Source organism: Manis javanica, chromosome 2 (genome assembly GCF_040802235.1).
Source record: "Manis javanica isolate MJ-LG chromosome 2, MJ_LKY, whole genome shotgun sequence".
In the NCBI taxonomy this organism is placed as follows: Eukaryota; Metazoa; Chordata; class Mammalia; order Pholidota; family Manidae; genus Manis; species Manis javanica.
The window spans coordinates 155,400,150-155,419,830 of NC_133157.1; the positions used below are offsets into that span (position 1 = coordinate 155,400,150).

The following is a 19,681-nucleotide window of genomic DNA, read 5'->3' on the forward strand; positions in this document are numbered from 1 at the left end:
GCATTAGAATAGACACCCACAGTATTCAGCACTGCATGCTCTAGGTGGCGTTCAAGATGAAACTAAATTATGAATCCTTGTGGCTAAATTCTCATTCACCTTACAACTTGCCAGTAGATAGGCAAAAAGGAAGGCCACTCTGAGGTAAGGATTCTTGGGTAAAAAATGATTGAATGGTAAGATATTTTACTGTTGTTTCATGATGCTAATCAAGCCAAGGAAGTTTGAGACATAAAAGGTAGCAGTCATTATAGAATAATACAGTTATAATTTACTGACTACAGTTCATGTAGGAGGAACTTTTGTTTTTTCTGTACATTGATTCTCTTCAATGTTTTGAGCACTCGTTTGAGATACAGACATTGATTACTCTATTTTGTTAGATGACAAAAGTGAGTAAGAAAGTTTCTTAAAGACATACAGCCTTAAAGTGTTTGATACCAAAGAATTTTGCTCATAACTCTTAATATTACATCACGCAACCTCCCTAAGAAAATAGAGGGAACTGAAAAATTTAGGAACTTACTTTTATTTATTTATTTATTATTTTGGTATAATTAATCTATAATTACATGAGGAACATTATGTTTACTAGACTCCCCCCATCACCAAGTCCCCCCTACAAACCCCATTACAGTCACTGTCCATCAGCATAGTAAGATGCTATAGAATCACTACTTGTCTTCTCTGTGTTGCACAGCCCTCTGCGTGCTCCCCCCACATTATACATGCTATTTGTAATGCCCCCTTTCTCCCCTCCCCTTATGCCTCCCTTCCCACCCATCCACCCCAGTCCCTTTCCCTTTGGTAACTGTTAGTCTATTCTTGGGTTCTGTGATTCTGCTGTTGTTTTGTTTCTTCAGTTATTTTCTTTGTTCTTATACTCCACAAATGAGGGAAATCATTTGGTACTTGTCCTTCTCCGTCTGGCTTATTTCACTGAGCATAATACCCTCTAGCTCCATCCATGTTGTTGCAGATGGTAGGATTGGTTTTCTTCTTATGGCTGAATAACATTATGTACCACATCTTCTTTATCCATTCATCTACTGATGGACACTTAGTTTGCTTCCATTTCTTGGCTATTGTAAACAGTGCTGTGATAAACATAGGGGTGCATCTGTCTTTTTCAAACTGGGCTGCTGTATTCTTAGGGTAAATCCCTATAAGTGGGATTCCTGGGTCAAATGGTATTTATATTTTGAGCTTTCTGAGGAATCTCCATACTGCTTTCCACAGTGGTTCAACTAGTTTACATTCCCACCAGCAGTGTAGGATGGTTCGCGTTTCTCCACAACCTCGCCAACATTTGTTGTTGTTTGTCTTTTGGATGGTGGCGATCCTTAACTGGTGTGAGATGATATCTCATTGTGGTTTTAATTTGCATTTCCCTGATGATTAGTGATATGGAGCATCCTTTCATGTGTCTTTTGGCCATCTGAATTTCGTCTTTGGAGAACTGTCTGTTTAGCTCCTCTGCCTATTTTTTAATTGCACTATTTGCTTTTTGTTTGTTTGTTGAGGTGCGTGAGCTCTTTATATATTTTGGATGTCAACCCTTTATTAGATCTGTCATTTATGAATATATTCTCCCATACTGTAGGATGCCTTTTTGTTCTCTTGGTGGTGTCCTTTGCTGTACAGAAGCTTTTCAGCTTGATATGGTCCCACTTGTTCATTTTTGCTTTGTTTCCCTTGCCTGCGGAGATACGTTCATGAAGAAGTCACTCATGTTTATGTCCAAGAGATTTTTGCCTATGTTTTTTTCTAAGAGTTTTATGGTTTCATAACTTACATTCAGGTCTTTGATCCATTTCGAATTTACTTTTGTGTATGGGGTTAGACAATGATCCAGTTTCATTCTCCTACGTGTAGCTCTCCAGTTTTGCCAACACCAGCAGTTGAAGAGGCTGTCATTTCCCCCATTGTATGTCCATGGCTCTTTATCATATATTAATTGACCATATATGTTTGGGTTAATATCTGGACTCTCTGTTCTGTTCCACTGGTCTGTGGCTCTGTTCTTGTGCCAGTACCAAATTGTCTTGATTACTGTGGCTTGGTAGTACAACTTGAAGTTGGGGAGTGAGATGCCCCCTGCTTTATTCCTCCTTCTCAAGATTGCTTTGGCCATTCGGGGTCTTTGGTGGTTCCATATGAATTTTAAAACTATTTGTTCCAGTTCAATGAAGAATGTTGTTGGTATTTTGATAGGCATTGCATTGAATCTGTAGATTGCTTTAGGCAGGATGGCCATTTTGACAATATTAATTCTTCCTACCCAAGAGCATGGAATGAGTTTCCATTTGTTAGTGTCCTCTTTAATTTCTCTTACGAGTGTCTTGTAGTTTTCAGGCTATAGGTCTTTCACTTCCTTGGTTAGGTTTATTCCTAGGTATTTTATTCTTTTTGGTGCAATTGTGAATCAAATTGTGTTCCTGATTTCTCTTTCTGTTAATTCATCATTAGTGTATAGGAAAGCAGCAGATTTCTGTGTATTTTGTATCCTGCAACTTTGCTGAATTCAGATATTAGTTCTAGTAGTTTTGGAGTGAAGTCTTAAGAGTTTTTTATGTACAATATCATGTCATCTTCAAATAGTGACAGTTTGACTGCCTCTTTACCAGTGTGGATGCCTTGTATTTCTTTGTTTTGTCTAATTGCCGTGGCTAGGACCTCCAGTACTATACTGAATAACAGTGGGGAGAGTGGGCATCCCTGTCTTGTTCCCGAACTTAGAGGAAAAGCTTTCAGCTTCTCGCTTTTAAGTATGATGTTGGCTGTGGGTTTATCATATATGACCTTTATTGTGTTGAGGTACTTGCCCTGTATACCCATTTTGTTGAGAGTTTTTATCATGAATGGATGTTGAATTTTGTCAAATGCTTTTTCAGCATCTATGGAAATGATCATGTGGTTTTTGTCCTTTTTGTTGATGTGGTTGATGATGTTGATGGATTTTCAAATGTTGTACCATCCTTGCATCCCTGAGATGAATCCCACTTAATCATGGTGTATGATCCTCTTGATGTATTTTTGAATTCTGTTTGCTAATATTTTGTTGAGTATTTTTGCATCTATATTCATCAGGGATATTGGTCTTTAATTTTCTTTTTTAGTAGGGTTTTTGCCTGGTTTTGGTATTAGAGTGATGCTGGCTTCATAGAATGAGTTTGGAAGTATTCCCTCCTCTTCTATTTTTTGGAAAACTGTGAGAAGAATGGATATTATGTCTTCTCTATATGTCTGATAAAATTCAGTGCTAAATCCACCTGGCCTGGGGGTTTTGCTCTTGGGTAGTTTATTGATTACTGATTCAATTTCGTTGCTGTTAATTGGTCTGTTTAGATTTTCTGTTTCTTCCTTGGTCAGTCTTGGGAGGTTGTATTTTTCTAGGAAGTTGTCCATTTCTTCTAGGTTTTGCAGTTTGTTAGCATATAGATTTTTGTCATATTCTCTAATAATTTTTTGTATTTCTGTGGGGTCTGTCATGATTTTTCCTTTCTCATTTCTGATTCTGTTGATGTGTGTTGATTCTCTTTTTCTCTTAATAAGTCTGGCTAAAGGCTTATCTATTGTTCTCAATTTTATTTATTTCTTCTCTGATCTTTATTATGTCCCTCCTTCTGCTTACTTTGGTCCTCATTTGTTCTTCTTTTTCCAGTTTCAATAATTGTGACTTTAGACTATTCATTTGGGAATGTTCTTCCTTCTTTAGATAGACCTGGATTGCTATATACTTTCCTCTTAGAACTGCCTTCGCTGCATCCCACAGAAGTTGGGGCTTTATGCTGTCAGTATCATTTGTCTCCGTATATTGCTTGATCTCTGTTTTAATTTGTCATTGATCCATTTATTATTTAGAAGCATGTTGTTAAGTCTCCATGTGTTTGTGAGCCTTTTTGTTTTCTTTGTACAATTTATTTATAGTTTTATGCCTTTGTGGTCTGAGAAGTTGGTTGGTAGAATTTCAATCTTTTTGAATTACTGAGGCTCTTATTATGGCCTAGTATATGGTCTATTCTGGAGAATGTTCCATGTGCACATGAGAAGAATGTGTATCGTTCTCCTTTTGGGTGTAGAGTTCTGTAGATGTCTGTTAAGTCCATCTGTTCTAGTGTGTTGTTCAGTGCCTCTGTGCCCTTACTTATTTTCTGTCTGGTGGATCTGTCCTTTGGAGTGAGTGGTGTGTTGAAGTCTCCTACAGCGAATGCGTTGCATTCTATTTCCTCCTTTAATTCTGTTAGTATTTGTTTCACATATGTTGGTGCACCTGTGTTGGGTGCATATATATATTTATAATGGCTATATCCTCTTGTTGGGCTGACCCCTTTATCATTATGTAATGTCCTTCTTTATCTTGTTACTTTCTTTGTTTTGAAGTCTATTTTTTCTGATACCAGTACTGCTACACCTGCTTTTTTTCTCCCTCTTGTTTGCATGAAATATCTTTGTCCATCCCTTGACTTTAATTCTGTGCATGTCTTTGGGTTTGAGTTTGAGGTGAGTCTCTTGTAAGCAGTATATTGATAGGTCTTGCTTTTTTATCCATTCTGTTACTCTGTGTCTTTTGATTGGTGCATTCAGTCCGTTTACATTTAGGGCGATTATTCAAAGATATGTACTTATTGCCATTGCAGTTTTTATATTTGTGGTTACCAGAGGTTCAAGGTTAACTTCTTTACTATGTACCTGTCTAAATTAACTCGCTTATTAAGCCATTATAAGCACAGTCTAATGATTCTTTATTTCTCTCCCTACTTATTCCTCCTCCTCAGTTCTTTATATGTTAGGTGTTTTATTCTGTGTTCTTTTGTGTTTCCTTTGACTGCCTTTGTAAGTAGTTGGTTTCATTTTTTGCCTTTAGTTAGTGTTTGGTTTGTCTGCTTTCTTTGCTGTGATTTTATTTTCTCTGGTGACATCTGTTTAGCCTTAGGAGTGCTTCCATCTACAGCAGTCCTTCTAAAATACCCTGAAGGAGGTGGTTTGTGGGAGGCAAATTCCATCAACTTTTGCTTGTCTGAGAATTGTTTAATCTCTCCTTCATATTTAAATGATAATTGTGCTGTATACAGTATTCTTGGTTCAAGGCCCTTATGTTTCATTGCATTAAATATATCATGCCATTCTCTTCTGGCCTGTAAGGTTTCTGTCGAGAAGTTTGATGGTAGCCTAATGGGTTTTCCTTTGTAGGTGACCCTTTTTCTCTCTGGCTGCCTTTAACACTCTGTCCTTGTCTTTGATCTTTGCCATTTTAATTATTACATATCTTGGTGTTTTCCTCCTTGGGTCCCTTCTGTTGCAAGTTCTTTGGGCCTCCATGGTCTGAGAGACTATTTCCCCTCCGAGTTTGGGAAAGCTTTCAGCAATTATTTCTTTAAAGACATTTTATAACCCTTTTTCTCTCTCTTCTTCTGGTACCCCTATATTGTGGATATTGTTCCATTTCAATTGGTCACACAGTTCTCTTAATATTCTTTTATTCCTGGAGATCCTTTTATCTCACTTTGCCTCAGCTTCTCTGTGTTCCTGTTCTCTGATTTCTATTCCATTCACGGCCTCTTGCTTCTCATCCAGTCTACTCTTAAGTCCTTCCAGAGATTGTTTTATTTCTGTATTCTCCCTCCCAACTTCATCCTTTAACTCTTGCATATTTCTCTTCAGATCCATCACCATGGTTATGACCTTTATTTGGAATTCTTTTTCGGGGTGGTTGGTTAAATCTATCTCCCCAGGCCCTCTCTCGGCGGTTGTCTGGGTAATTCTGAACTGGACCAAATTCTTCTGCCTTTTCATGGTGATAGAGGTAGCTGTAGGCAGGTTGCACGTGTGTTAGCTGGGAGAACAAAAGCCTTTCCTGTTTGCTGGTCGCCTTGCCTTTCTCCGCTGCCTGTTTCGGTTACCGGCACTCCTTGGGCAGCCTCCAAGTTAATCCCCTAAGCTGCTGTGGGCAGGGTCTCTGTCAGGGTAGTACAGAACTGTTTGGGAATTAGCAGGTACACCGGGTGTGCTCTCCTGCGAGAGCGGCGCCTGCCCCACCCTGGGCAGCTGCACACTTGCAGCATCCTTTGGGTCTGTCCCGGGCGGCTGTGCACCGGGAGGAGATTCTGGGGAGCTGCTGGGGGTGCGGCTGCTCCCGCGCAGCTCTTCTGCTGCGGGCTCATGTGGGCCGCTCAGCCACCGCCGCCTCAGGTTGCACCCAGGCCACTTGGCTGACATCGCCATGGGCTCGCATGGGCTGCTTGGCCGCCGCTGCCACTGGCTCGCATGGGCCACTCCCTGGTTGCTCGGCCACCGCCGCCACTGGTGCATACGGCTGCTCACCTGCTACTGGGCCAGTGTGTTGGGGTCCGTGCCAGCTGGGGGAATGACTGGCAGGGTGCTTATCACCGTGAGGGGCTTCAGAGCTGTGCTGCCTCCCAGGTGGTTAGGTCGCTTAGAGTTCCCCAGATTCCCAGCTGCTGGGCTGAGTGTGCCGGGAAGATTTCATCCAGCTGTGAGGTCCCTTTCCTTTTAAGACTTTCAAAAAACACTGGCTTTTCTTTTGTCCCAGAGGAGCTGCTAGGGACCTGCTTGCAGATTTTGCTTTACCATTTCTCTAATATCCAGCACACCGTGGACTGTGTTTCTGCGCTCCCACTGTGGATTACTAGAGCTGGTTGTTTAGCAGTCCTGGGCTCCTTCTCCCTCCCCGCTCCGACTCTTTCTTCCTGCGGGGAGCTGGGGTGGGGGGAGTGCTCGGGTCCCGCTGGGCTGCGGCTTGTATCTTACCCCCTTCGTGAGAAGCTGAGTTCTTGCAGACGTAGATGTAGCCTGGCTATTGTACTGTATCCACTAGTCTCTCTTTAGGAAATGTTGTATTTGTTGTATTTTAAAAATATGTATGTTTTTGGGAGGAGATTTCCGATGAACTGCTCATGGTGTCATCTTTGCTTCTCCCCCTAGGAACTTACTTTTTTGACAAAAAAAGAAGGTATAAATGTTGAATTCATAGGATACTAGGAAAAAGAAAGTGGCAATTTAGTTTTTCAATAGTTTTACAAAGTAATAACTAGGTTTAATTGTTTAGATTGAGGAAAAGAAACAAAGAGAGGAAGCAGAGCGAGAGAGACTGAGAATTGAAGAAGAAAAAGAAGAAAAGCGGCTTGCTGATCAGAGGGCACGAATTCAGCAAGAGTATGAAGAGGAACAAGAAAAGAAGAGGAAGAAAGAGGAGGAGGTAGAGTTTTTTCCTATATTATTTTTCTACTTAGTCTAAAAGTGAAATCTTTATTTTGACTTGAAATGATATTTATTACCTACAAAGAAGGACAGTCTTGGATTACATTTAGAGAATGTCAGATCAATATCCATTCATTGGCTATTACTATTTTGTATTACAATGAAAGACTAAGAAAAGTGATAAAAGTTATGACTTTAAAGCCAAAAGTAGTGTGGACTGAGTATGATATTATAAAAAGATGCCTAATATAATTTTAATACTAAATTTAATACTAAGCAGATAACTTTCTTTATGTGAAAGAACTGTATCTTCAATTTTATCCCTTTATTTCAGACAAATAAGCCAGCAATTTTTTGAATGGACTATAGAGTGTATATTTTTCTCTATTTTAAAGCAAAGGCTAAAAAATGAAGAGCTCATTCAGTTAGCTGAAGAAAGGCGAAAAGAAGCAGAAAGAAAGAAGAAGGAAGAAGAAAAACATAATCTACAACTTCAGCACTACTGTGAAAGAGAAAGCATAATTGGGGAAGAGACAAAGGTAAGTTTTAGACAAAAATGTCAACTAAATGAGAGTGATGGAGTTGTTAGCCAAAGGGAGAAAGCAGAGGGAGGAATTTCTGTTCGGTCCTTCTGAGTACTGTCTCTTGGGTGCTGGGCCCTGAGCTTCCTGTTCTAGGTGATGTCACAAAAAAGTTGGGCTTGAACTGTGTGATGCCTATTTAAAAATGTTCATTTATCTAGCTGTTCATTCTTACTCCGGTTTATACATTTGTCCCTGATGGACTGGAAATTAAAAAAGAAACTGGTGGCTCACCACAGACTGGTGTAAGTCCGTGTCTCTGAGATAGGGAGCTGATATTCATGGTTAAGTGCATGAAGCAAAGTTACCAGACAGGTTTTCTCTCTAAGAAGCCAGTTGGCTCTTAATGAGGATCCAGTCCACACCCTTGCTCACATTTCAAAGCTATATTTAATGTTTTATATGCATTAGTATCACTAGAAACATGTTAAAAATTCATCTTTGGGTCTCTTCTACAAAATAAGCTTATTCACTAAGGCTGAGGGCAATCCAGGACTCTGCATTTTACAAGCCTCCCTGGAGGATGGATGCAATTGGCCTGGACCACACTTGGGAAGACCCAGTATGTGTTGTAGGGCTGGCCCAGTTTAATTTAAGAAAATTGTTTTAGATTTAAACAAATACTATTTCTTCTAAGCAGGATTCACAAAAATATTACATATAACAAGTGGGTTCCTTGGTAACACTATTAAATGTGTAACCCACTATAGATAACATGAGCCATTTCTGATTGGTTCTGATACACTATTTGATTTCTCACCCCAGGGATTTATGGTGGTAGAAATAATTATTCACTATTAGAATTTGCTGAAACATTGTTAAAAGAGAATTTATAAGTAAAATCTACATCTTTTTTTTTTCAGTGTGCTAGGAATATCAGGCAGTGCCTTTCATTCCTGAGATATAAAGTTAGATATATATTTGCTCAGCCTTTTAAATTATTATTATTAGAATATATTAACGTAATTATTAAAACATTAGTATTTAAAATATTCAAATTTGTTTAATTAATATAGTTTATTTTTTGGAGCCTTGTTAGGTTTATAGCAAAACTGAACAGTAAACAGACTTTTTTTTGTAAAATCAGTTATTTAAGAATGAGAGTTGTTAGTTTCCCACAATTGTGTTTCTGTCAGTTTCTTACTATGTGTTAGAAAAATGACATTTCTTAGAAATGTGTAACTTTATGACTGTTACAGTTTAATTGTGGAGTACCATAAGGTTTTAAAGCAGCTTTGTTCCATTTAACACAGTTTGCTCTTCATTCTGAAATTATCATTTCTAGCTCTCATTTTTTTCATTAATATATGCCAGATACATAATTTTGTGTACTGTTTCAGTTTTTACTTTTGTGTCACCATATTTTTTTTTGGTTAGTTTGTATATTTAGTTTGTTGGATTTGTGTTTTTATCCTAATCTGAGTTACAATCTTTTGAATAGTGATATCTAAATCCCTTTATAAAGTTGTGTTTGATAATGTTAATTGAATTTTTAACTTTGTTTTTGCTTTCTTTACAGTTATTTTATTGTATGGACTGTGTTTATTTGCTTCATCCCCTACAGTTCACTAGAAGGTTTATATTGTTTTTAACTCTGCTTGTTGTCCCCTATGGGCTTGAAAAAAATACTTTCCCTCTCCTATATTTCTAGTTTTATCAGAGTTATGAGTGAAGATAATATTTAATTTTGCACATATATACCCTGGTCTGGGTTTTTTTTTTAAACCCAGATAATAATTATTGCATTCTGTTGGGTGAGCTTATGTTTTTAGCATTTTGATCTTGATGTGAGTTGGGAACTGTTAACTTTATTACACTATAAACTGAAACCCTGTTTATTTTCTTATGGAGACAGAACTCTATTGTGATCTAGAAGATTCCCTCACTCACAATGCTCTTGGTAACAAGGGATCTAAATTTTAGAGGTTGATTTATATTGTTTTCCAGAAAAGGGTCTTGTTTTTTGTATTGTCATATTTTATTCTTAAGACAATTTTTTACTTTGGCAATTTTTTTTTTTTTTTGCTTTTTTTGCTTTCCTAATATTGAACATACCATTGATTTACTTAAGTTTGTTGAATTTTTTTTATCCTAATCTGAAAGTCGTGTTCTTTAAATAAGGACATCTAAATCTATTTATGTTTATCATAACTGATGTGTTTGATCTTATGTAATTGAATTTCTGACATTTTTTGGTAAAAACATTTTATTAAATAAAATCAGTAACATTCTGAACTTCTTAGATGGACTTATTAACTATTGGGTTGTATGTTTATTCAAGTATTGGTGTATGTGTCTTTGTTTAAGCATATGTACATGTATATTTTTCCCCCAGTGCTTGAGACAGCCTTCTCCTATAGTTCCTGCTCTTCAGAACAAAATCGCAAGCAAGCTCCAAAGACCACCTTCTGTTGACAGCATTATAAGTTCCTGTCAAGTATATACTTTTCTTTCAATTTGTTAATCTTAGACAAGTTATTTCAGATTGGGGGATTGAATGAGATTTTCTTAATTTATCATATTTAGTAAGGTTATACTTTTTCAGGTCTGGAATATAGATAATGTTTATATTAATTTTTTGCTGCTTCAGTTGTAATTGATACTACTTGGTGTCCTAAAGTTCAAATTTTTCTTTTAGTGGCTCAGCAAATTTTGTTATTGTTGATACAATGGATAGCCACACAGTGGGTCTGGTCCAGGCCCCTCAAGCAGGCCTTTTCTGTTAATATATCATCTAGCTAGCTGTAGTTATGGTAATGAAGTCCCTTATAGTTTGAAATGAGCCACAATCAAAAGAGAGCCAGGGAAGTGTTCCACAAGGCTTGATCCTTGAGTTGACTTTTGAAGAATGAGTAGGAAGTTGCCATAAAGAGGAAGAGAAGGAGGGACTTTCAGCACGTGCAAAATCATGGAAGGAAGTGTAAGCTGCATGGCACACATGGAGAATATGCAATGGTTTGGTCTGGTCTGGCCTGACAGTGCCTGACAGAGTAAAAGTGTAGCTGGAAGTCAGAATAGGTGTGAGGTGTTGTGTGGAGTTAGGTGTTTGACTACTCCACAGGCCAGTGGATACCAAACAGGCAATTACCAGATTAGACAGAGAAACATGTTAGAATGTCATCCTGAATCCCACCCTCTGAGATTCTGATTTAGAAGGTGTGTGGTAGATAGTATATGAGAATTCACTGTGATATTTTAAGTAGATGAATGACATGGCCATATTTGTCTCACATAATGTTCTCTGAGGCAGTGGTGTGGAAATATATTTTGAAGGCCATGTAAGACTGTAATCATGGAGACAAGATGCTTTTGCAGAAGTTCAGATGTGAGACTTTGAGGACCTAAACAAAGGCATGACATTAAGAACTGAGAAGGGGTGACAACTTCAAGTATATTTAAGAGACACCAATAGTGGTATTTACTGACTGTGTGTGTGCTGGGTAGGAGTCATGGACAACTTTCAAGTTTTTGGTAAGGGATCTTTAGAACAGGTGGTTGAAAATAAAGGTTGTGGCTTAAGAAGGTGCTCTGGACTGGATTTTTAGTTTGGACACCATTAATTTTGCTTGCCACATTAGTAGGATTGTCTAGGATGAGTTTGGGGGAAGTAAAGAGAGCTGAAAATGGAGCACTAGAGAATTACCAACATTTAAGAAGCAGAGAAAGGAAATAGAGGCAGAGAAAGTAACAGAGTGTCAGTGATGTCCTTTACTGTTGGCCAGTAAAATAAGGGCTTAAAATGCTCATTGAATGTGTCACCTGGGAACCACTTGATGGCTTTGGAGAAAGCAGTGTTAGTGGAGTGATGGGGTGTAGAAGCAAAGGCAGGAGTAGGGAGGGGTGAATGAGAAAGAGGAGCTGGACGCCATTGGCTCTGCGTGTACTGTTCTTTAAGAATGGCTGTGAAGGGTGGGGGAGGATGGGCACTAGCTAGTGATGAAGGGTGAGGTAAGAATTGTTTTTAAAGAAGGAAGAGATTTTTAAGCCTAGACTGAGAGAAAGGAGAGGAGAAGGGTGGAGCAAAGGGAGTAATTGATGGAGGGAGGAAGTCACTTACCAAGTAGAGGGCAGGCGATGATGGGACTCCTTTGGATGGGCATGTGCTCCTGCTCTCCCATTGCCACAGGGAGAGGAAGTACTGTAGGGAAGTTTATAGGTAGGTTAGTGGGGAGTTTGGTTTCTTTTACATGTAGTTGCTTCAAGAATGACTCTCTTCAAGCTTCTGAGTAGGGAAAACATACTGACTATATCTTTGTCATGATTGTTAAACAGGCAAGCTCCATGTCCAGGGCACAGTCTCCTCCAGTGCCTGCCAGGAAAAATCAGCTCCGTGCAGAAGGTAGAGTTCATTCTTAAGCCTGTAATCTAGAGTATTTTTTTAAAGTAAATATTTTCATTTTTAAGTAAATACAGCCTCATAAACATTGCAAAATAATATTGGAGGTCCTGTGTACCCTCCCCCAGCTTTTCTCAGTGGTACTGCCAGAAACCTGACACCGGGGTGCTTCCATGGACGTTCATCAGGTTTCGGTTTTCACATGCACTAACTTATGTGTGTTTGGGTTTGTGTGTGTAGTTCTGTGCATTTTTATCATGCATAATTTGTGTACCACACAGCCAAAGTACAGAACTGTTCCATCACTCCAAAGGAACTGCCTGGTGCTGACCCTTTATAGTTGCACTCTTCCCCGCCCCAAGAGTATTCCTTAATTTTTGAAATTCCTGTATCACCAGAAATGTGTTTGTGGGTCTTCATGATATTCATAAATACCTATAAATATAAAACATTAAAAAGAACTTTCATAAAAAGTCTCTCTGAGCATTTGAGCTTTATGGTCAGTTTATGTTTTAATGTTTAATCTTTTGTTCTTATTTTTTACTTATCAATGGAAATATGCAGAGGAGAAAAAAAATGTAATCATGGAATTATCAGAAATGAGAAAACAGCTTCGTCATGAAGAGCGGCGTCTACAAAGGCAGTTGCTACACATGGATAGTGATGAAGAAATTCATATAAGGCAAGTTTTGAATTGCATTTTTTTTTCCTTAACTTCTTTTGTGTTCAGGGTAAGGAATCTCATGTCAGACACAACCTATCCAGTAATTCTACAATTTGGAACAGGATTAATCTTTATTGTAATGCTGAATTTATTAGAATGGACAGTTTGCACACCTGAAAAAAGTTTTTAACAGATTGTTAGTGAATTTGTACTGACTGAAATGGCCATTTTCCCCAAAAGAAATCTAGCTAAATAATTATATGCTAGTGAAGGGACTCGTGGCAACCAATCCAAATAGTATATGATTTCTTTAGTCTATTTTGTGTTTGTAGTATGTGATAAGTTTTCTTTCTTGGCAAAATAGCTCTTTCTATAAATAATATCCTTTTTGATTCATATTCTTCAAATTTATGTAGATAAAACTGCCTTTATAAAACCTTTACCCAACAGTTGTTGAATCTGTTTACTGTGAAAAGGTGGGATATTTAATGAATATTCATTTAACCTAATATAAAATATTTAACTGAGCAGCTTAACTGCCCTTCCGTGCTCCTAATAATATATTTATGACAGTCATGATGATGGTGGTGGTGGTAGTGACAGAGAGATTTGGACGAGGGAAGGTGAAAGGAGAAGAAAAGAAGTAGCGTTTTCTTAAAGCAAGAGCAATTACATTTAAAGCTGTTTTTTACATTTTCGTTCAATAATTTGTTATTTTCTGGAGTACTTACTTTCTAGCAAAGTAGCTTGCAGTATACCAAACATTTCTGATCATTTTTATCAAAAGGACTCATAAATTTTCTAAAGCAATGTTCCTCAAACCACAGGTTGCAGTCATTTAGTGGGTTGTAAAATCAATGGGGTGGGTAGCTACCAGTTTTCTTTAAGGGATGTTTAATTTTTTAAAGTTAAATGGTTTATTTTGGCATAATTTTGAGTTACAGAAAAGTTCCAAATACAGTGCAGAGAATTTCCATACACCCCCTCATACATTCAGTTTCCCTATTGTTAACATCTTACATCACCAGAGTACGATTGTCACAACTAAGAACCTGATGTTGGAATATAATAAACGAAATTCCAGACTTTTTGGATTTCTCCAGTTTTTCCATTAATGTCCTCTTTCTGTTCCAGGATCTAACAGTTCATGGTACCACATTGCATATGGGTGTCATGTCTCCTAGTCTTTCTGGTTTGGAACAGTTTCTCAGTCTTTCTGTATTTTTATGCCTGGGACAATCTGGAGAGGGTTGGCCAGGTCCTGTAGGACGTCCCCCAATCTGGGTTTGTCCGATGTTTTCTCATGATTAGATTGGGGTTAAGGGTTTTGGGAAAGAATAGTGCATAGTGGCCTTCTGATTCTATCACATCAGAGGGTACATGACATTCCTGGGGATGGAAGCCATCATCATTTGGTTAAACTAGTAGATGTCAGGCATTTCCACTACAGAATTGCTATGCTTTGGACATGAATCACTAAGCTTAGTGGGGAGGGGTGGGGCTGAGCTCTATTCCCTGGAGAGGGGATTATCTATTTATATTATTTAGAATTCCTCTTTAAGAAAGATTTGTCCCTTCTCCTCCCTTTATTTCTCAATCATCGTTTATATCAGTGTTGTTTCATATGTATTTATTTTGTACTTGGGGTTATAATCCAAAACTCTATTATTATGTTGCTCAAATTGTTGTGGTTTTGGCCATGGTGAGCTCTTTCCTGTTGGTTCCTTGTCCCTTTGACGTGTTCCATCCTTTTGATTTTAGAGCACTTCCCTACTTTCTCATGCTACAAGATGCTCTAGGTTCATTTTACATTTCCCCTGCCCTAGCTCTGAAATCAGCCATCTCTTCAAGGAGTCCAGGTCCTCCTTGGAGAACAGTGTTTAGAAACCGAGCTCTGGGTGGCGTTGTTTCTAGGCCTTTTTAATGGACAGAGCTGGATGATATGTGTATGTAAACTGAGTCTTAAACATACCAGTGATTGTTCCTGTGACTATGTTTGTATGTATAGTAACCTCATACTGATGTTTCTGACTCTGTAATGTAGTAGGATATTAATGTAGCATGTTAACCTGCCTAATTTTGCTTTGCTTGGATTTTGTTGGCATTCTCCAAGCATGTTCTGGCTAAGTAAACAAGGAGAGGAAATTTCAAGGTATAGACTGACTAGATAATGAAATGATAACCCAAGGTGCTAATTTTCAATGAATAATTCCTCCATAGTAGGTCAGTTACTTCTAAGTAATTGAGAGGTCAATATAGTGTTCCATAGTTTCTTTTATGATGTTATAAATGCCTTAACTATTGCAGTTTTTCCATATTCCAGTTATGCATATTTAACTCAGTACAGGTTATTGACAATTTATTTATTTTCTTTGTTTTCATTCACAAATTGAAGACTCTGCTTTCTTTTGGAAACCAATATAAGAAAGAGAAACCAGGCAGCTTTTTAGTTTTCTCATTTGCAAATCGTACATGGTAATTTCTATCTCGTGAGATTTTTTGAAAAATAAATAAATGCATGTATTTGTTGTAAACTCTACAGCTAACTTAACTTAGATAATATATGAGACTTCATACCATCATTTAGCAAGAACTGATCAAGTACATTTACTTTGGTATAATTTTTAATTTAAATTGTGATGAGAGACATCTCAGGGATGGTTCTTTATTCCAACTTTATAAATAATTTCACAAAAAGAATCTTATTCATTAATTCACCACATTATTGAGCTCTTATGTTTTAGGTACAAAACAAATGTGAGCCAGCTCACATAGAAGGATCTAATAACCTAATTTGTAATTTGGCAGCCTATTAGCATTAATGAAAACTAGATGGAGTCCAATTTAATGGCCTCCTGGAAGCTGCCTTAGTATTTTGCACTTTAATGAACTTCTGTTGCAGTTCCTTTCACCCTAGGTGGTTCACTGTTAGAGGTCAGTGTCAGCCTTGACAAAGTAGCTTTGTGGCCTTGGTGAATCCTTTCCCCTGAGAAGAAATTCCAGGAGAGCAGGGGTGTTGCCTGTTGAGATCCCAGCTGTCTTACACCCATAGCTTAGAGCTACATTTTCAAAAATAGAGGGGACCTACCAAGTGCTGAAGGAAGCAGCAGGAGATCCTTGGTTGTTTTGTTCTTAGGGCTAGAGATAACATACCCCTTCCTGTCCTCTCCTATGGTCAACCTCCAACCCCACCCAGAGCACTAGCAGAAGATTCCCTTCCTAAATTACCTGTCTATTCTGTTAATTTCCTAGGTACCACAGAATACAGTATTTTTTACTAATTAGGTATGAAGTTCCCTGAAAGCCCATTAAAAAAATTAGTGATGGGGACTGTGGATAATACCCATAATATTGGGCAGTATATTAACACCATATTTTCTGTATAATTCCTATTTTAGGTTGAGGGGAGGTGTCTTACCAATGGGTTTCAGCCCCTGGCAAGTTCGCTATGGATTCAGTGTGACCAAAGAAATGACAGTAGAACATTCTTTGCGGGGAAAGGGTTTATTACCTGGCTTGTTCTCCCAGTGGTAGGTCAAGCACTAGCGTCTCCACTTTCGCCCAGAGCACTGGGCCGAGCTCTCTATATAGCGCAATAATAGCTTATTGCCTAAAGGTGTGGAAGCGGTAGCCTAGCAACAGGCCAGTTACATCATCAGGTGGTTTAAGTTCAGTGTGGATCCTGACTATAGGATCCCCAACTTTCCCACACTTCACCCCTCCAGGATTCTCGCCTTACAATCTACACACTCTCAATCTTCTGCAATGGTCCCTGTGTGAGAAAGCTGTAGCACTGTAACCAGATTCCACAGCAGCAACAGAGGATAACAACAACTTAGAGATAATAACAAAAATTAAGATACAGCAAGATTTTGATACAGATAACAAAAATTATAATAATCCTCAAGCCAGAGGAGGTTCCCAATCCACAAAGACTTTAGGGGCGATGAGACACATGTTTCAATGACACCAACATAGGCAAATCTTGTCCATCAGGTAGGATGCATGCAAGAGAGTGGTCCTGTGATAGGACTGTAGCAGGAAGGGGGTCCCATCCAGGTCTAGTATGCCACACTTTTACTCCTTTCCCTGAGGGGGTTACCGAAGGGTCTATATATAGTGCTACTGGAGGTGCATGCATTGGCCATAATGATAAAACAAAACTCACTGGTAAGATGCTCCTACTTTCTGGCCATTCAGGATATGCTACTGTGAACTTTGGGGGCCACTCTGCTGTTATTCTAGGATTACACAGGAGGCCAGCTCCCAGGCCTTGTCCCCAAGGTGCCAGGAGAGCCAGCCATCATTGGTCCATGTGTCAAAAGTTCCAAGGCCACGTCCACTCAATGGGGTCTCCGGAGTTCAGTGCAGTTGGTGCTGGCAGCAAGATGTTATTCTGGTGGCCAAACTTCGGCTTCAGTGATTCTTCCTTGGTTTTTACTTGCAGTTGTATAGGGGAGGCACCCAGATGTGTTAACATGTCTGCGGGGCTCAGGGCTCCCTTTTGGGGTCTCTCGTTCAAACTCCATAGCACTGTCCATAAGTGGACTAACCATCCCGCAGACTATTGGTATCTGACTTTAGTCCGGATTTTAACAAGGCATTGTGCCTCTCTATCATGCCTGCTATGGTTGGATTGGATGGCATGTGAAACTTCCATTTGATTCCTAGCTGACGCACCCATTCTTGCAGTGTTTGTCCAGTAAAATGGGTGCCCTGATCACTCTCATTTTACCTGTGGCTGGCCATAGGCAGCAAAGAGACGCTCCAGGCCTCTTTTGGTCATCTGCTGGTCTGCACAATGGGTTGGAAAGCAACCAGAGGACCAGTATCTGTGTCCACACAAGTCATCGCATACCTATATCCTTCTCACACAGGTAGAGGCCCAGTATAGCCTATTTGCCACCTGACGAGGAGTATAGGCCCTTTAGCTATTGTCCCATGTTGCTGTGGAACTCAGTGTAAATCCCTTTTGGAGCACATGACACACTCCTGCCAGGCTCTTCTAACTTCTTCAAATGTCAAAGACAAGCCCCACTGACGGGCTACAGCCCACATTGTCTTTTGCCCCCCATGCAACAAATGCTGATGTAACCATTGGGCTACATCAGAGGCAGGCTTTCCTTCTAACCAATGTATCTGGGCCAATTTATCTGCTTCATCATTTCCTGGGGATGCCAGTGGCAAATGACCTGTCAGAAGGTATTTTGTAATTATTTTAGTTTGACCACAGGCCCATAAGTCTTGCCACAATTCTTGCCCCCAAAGGGGTCAGTGACCAACCAGCCAGTTGGCATGGTACCAGGTTGATAGCCACAGGCTAGTCCCCAATGGACCACCCAGCTTTCAGTACAGACAACTTTAGGGGAGGGCTCCTGGCTGATCACAAGCCACACAGCCTGCAACTCTGCCCACTGGCTGCTCTTCCCCTTACCATCTTCCATCTATATTGTCTCAGTCTTAGGATGGAAAACTATGGCCCTCCATTTTGGGGGCTGCCCATGGGTGGAGCCATCTGTGTACCATGCATCTTCGGGTATAGGGGCTCTTCCCTCCCGATAGGAACTCTCTGCTACTAATGATTCAAAAGGAAGTTCTTCCTACTTTTCACTAGTATATGTCACTGGCCCCAATAAGCATTGGAGTTCTTCACTCAAGGGGCTACTAGAGAGGGCACTACGCTGCTGTAGGTAAGCACCCCACTTGGCTACTGTGTGTGTTTGTGCCACACCACTCCTTGGCTTTTGGGTCCAGTCTCACACCCACCCCAAGATGGGATAGGTGGTTATTACCTTTATTGGAGCCATTCCAGTGATGAGTTCTGTAGCCTGCAGGGCATGATGATACATGGCGCCAGTTGTTTTTCTATCAAAGTGTATCTGTCCCTTTCCAGAGTTGTGACCAGCATCCAGTAGGTTGGCGAGTTTGTTCAAGCTGCTTCCAGAAACCCCAGCCATAACCATCTTCAGTCACATGAACATAGAGCTCACAGGGCCTTGGTGGGTCTATCACACTCAAGGCCTGCACGGCCTTGACTGCTTGTTTTGCTGTAGTAAAGGCAGATGCACATGTCTTATCCCAGTCCCACCTGATGCCCTTTCATACCAACCGGTATAAGGGCTTTAGATTTTGTGTCAAGTGCGGGATAAACACTCTCCGTAGCCTAGAAGACCCAAAAATTCCTGTAGCAATGCTACAGTTGTAGGGGTAAGAAAGCCCTGGACTTTATCTATAACTGCTTCTGGTATCACTTTGGTCTTACCCGACCAGATGACCCCCAAGAATTTGACAGACAAACCAGGTCCCTGAACCTTGGTGCTGTTCACAGCCCATCCTTTCTCCTATAGATGTTGCAGCAGTCTAGGTGCTGCACCTTCTAGATCTGAAAAAGAATCAGACAAAAGCATGACATCATCAATATAATGGTACAGCCGCACCGTTGGTGGTTTCTCCCATAGAGCCAAGTCCTGGGCTACAAGTCCATGACAGATGGTAGGACTGTGGGGGTATCCCTGTGGAAGGACGGTGAAAGTCCACTGCCATCCTTCTCACGTGAAGGCAAACTGTTCCTGATTTTCCTGCTCAATGTCAGTGGAATAGAAGGCATTAGCAAGATCTACCACATAATGGTATGTTCCCAGTTCATGGCTGAGGGTATCCATCAGGTCTGCAATAGAGGGGACAGCAGCAGGCATAGGGGGTGTGACTTTATTCAATTCTCTGTAATCCACAGTCATACGCCAGGAGCCATCTGGTTTTTTTACTGGCTATACTGGGGAATTGAAAGGAAAGGACTGTGGGTGGACTTTATAATACTCACCTTTTCCAGCTCCTTGAGTTTCTCCAATCTCTTTATGCCCTCCAGGCAGTTTGTATTGT

At 39.8% G+C, this 19,681-nt stretch overlaps 1 protein-coding gene across 25 annotated transcripts in view; it reads left to right on the forward strand.

Annotated features, from left to right (window-relative positions):
- CSPP1 (centrosome and spindle pole associated protein 1) overlaps positions 1-19,681 on the forward strand; it is a 196,653-nt gene that overhangs the window by 158,863 nt on the left and 18,109 nt on the right. For all 25 annotated transcript variants that reach the window (XR_012128224.1, XM_036998184.2, XM_036998183.2 and 22 more), the window contains 5 exons: positions 7,070-7,219; positions 7,617-7,760; positions 10,138-10,239; positions 12,075-12,141; positions 12,703-12,820. Coding sequence is in view for 24 of the 25 variants with exons in the window: in XM_036998184.2 (XP_036854079.2) it covers positions 7,070-7,219; positions 7,617-7,760; positions 10,138-10,239; positions 12,075-12,141; positions 12,703-12,820 (581 nt within the window). In the remaining variant the exon portion in view is untranslated. The remainder of the gene's footprint in view (positions 1-7,069; positions 7,220-7,616; positions 7,761-10,137; positions 10,240-12,074; positions 12,142-12,702; positions 12,821-19,681) is intronic.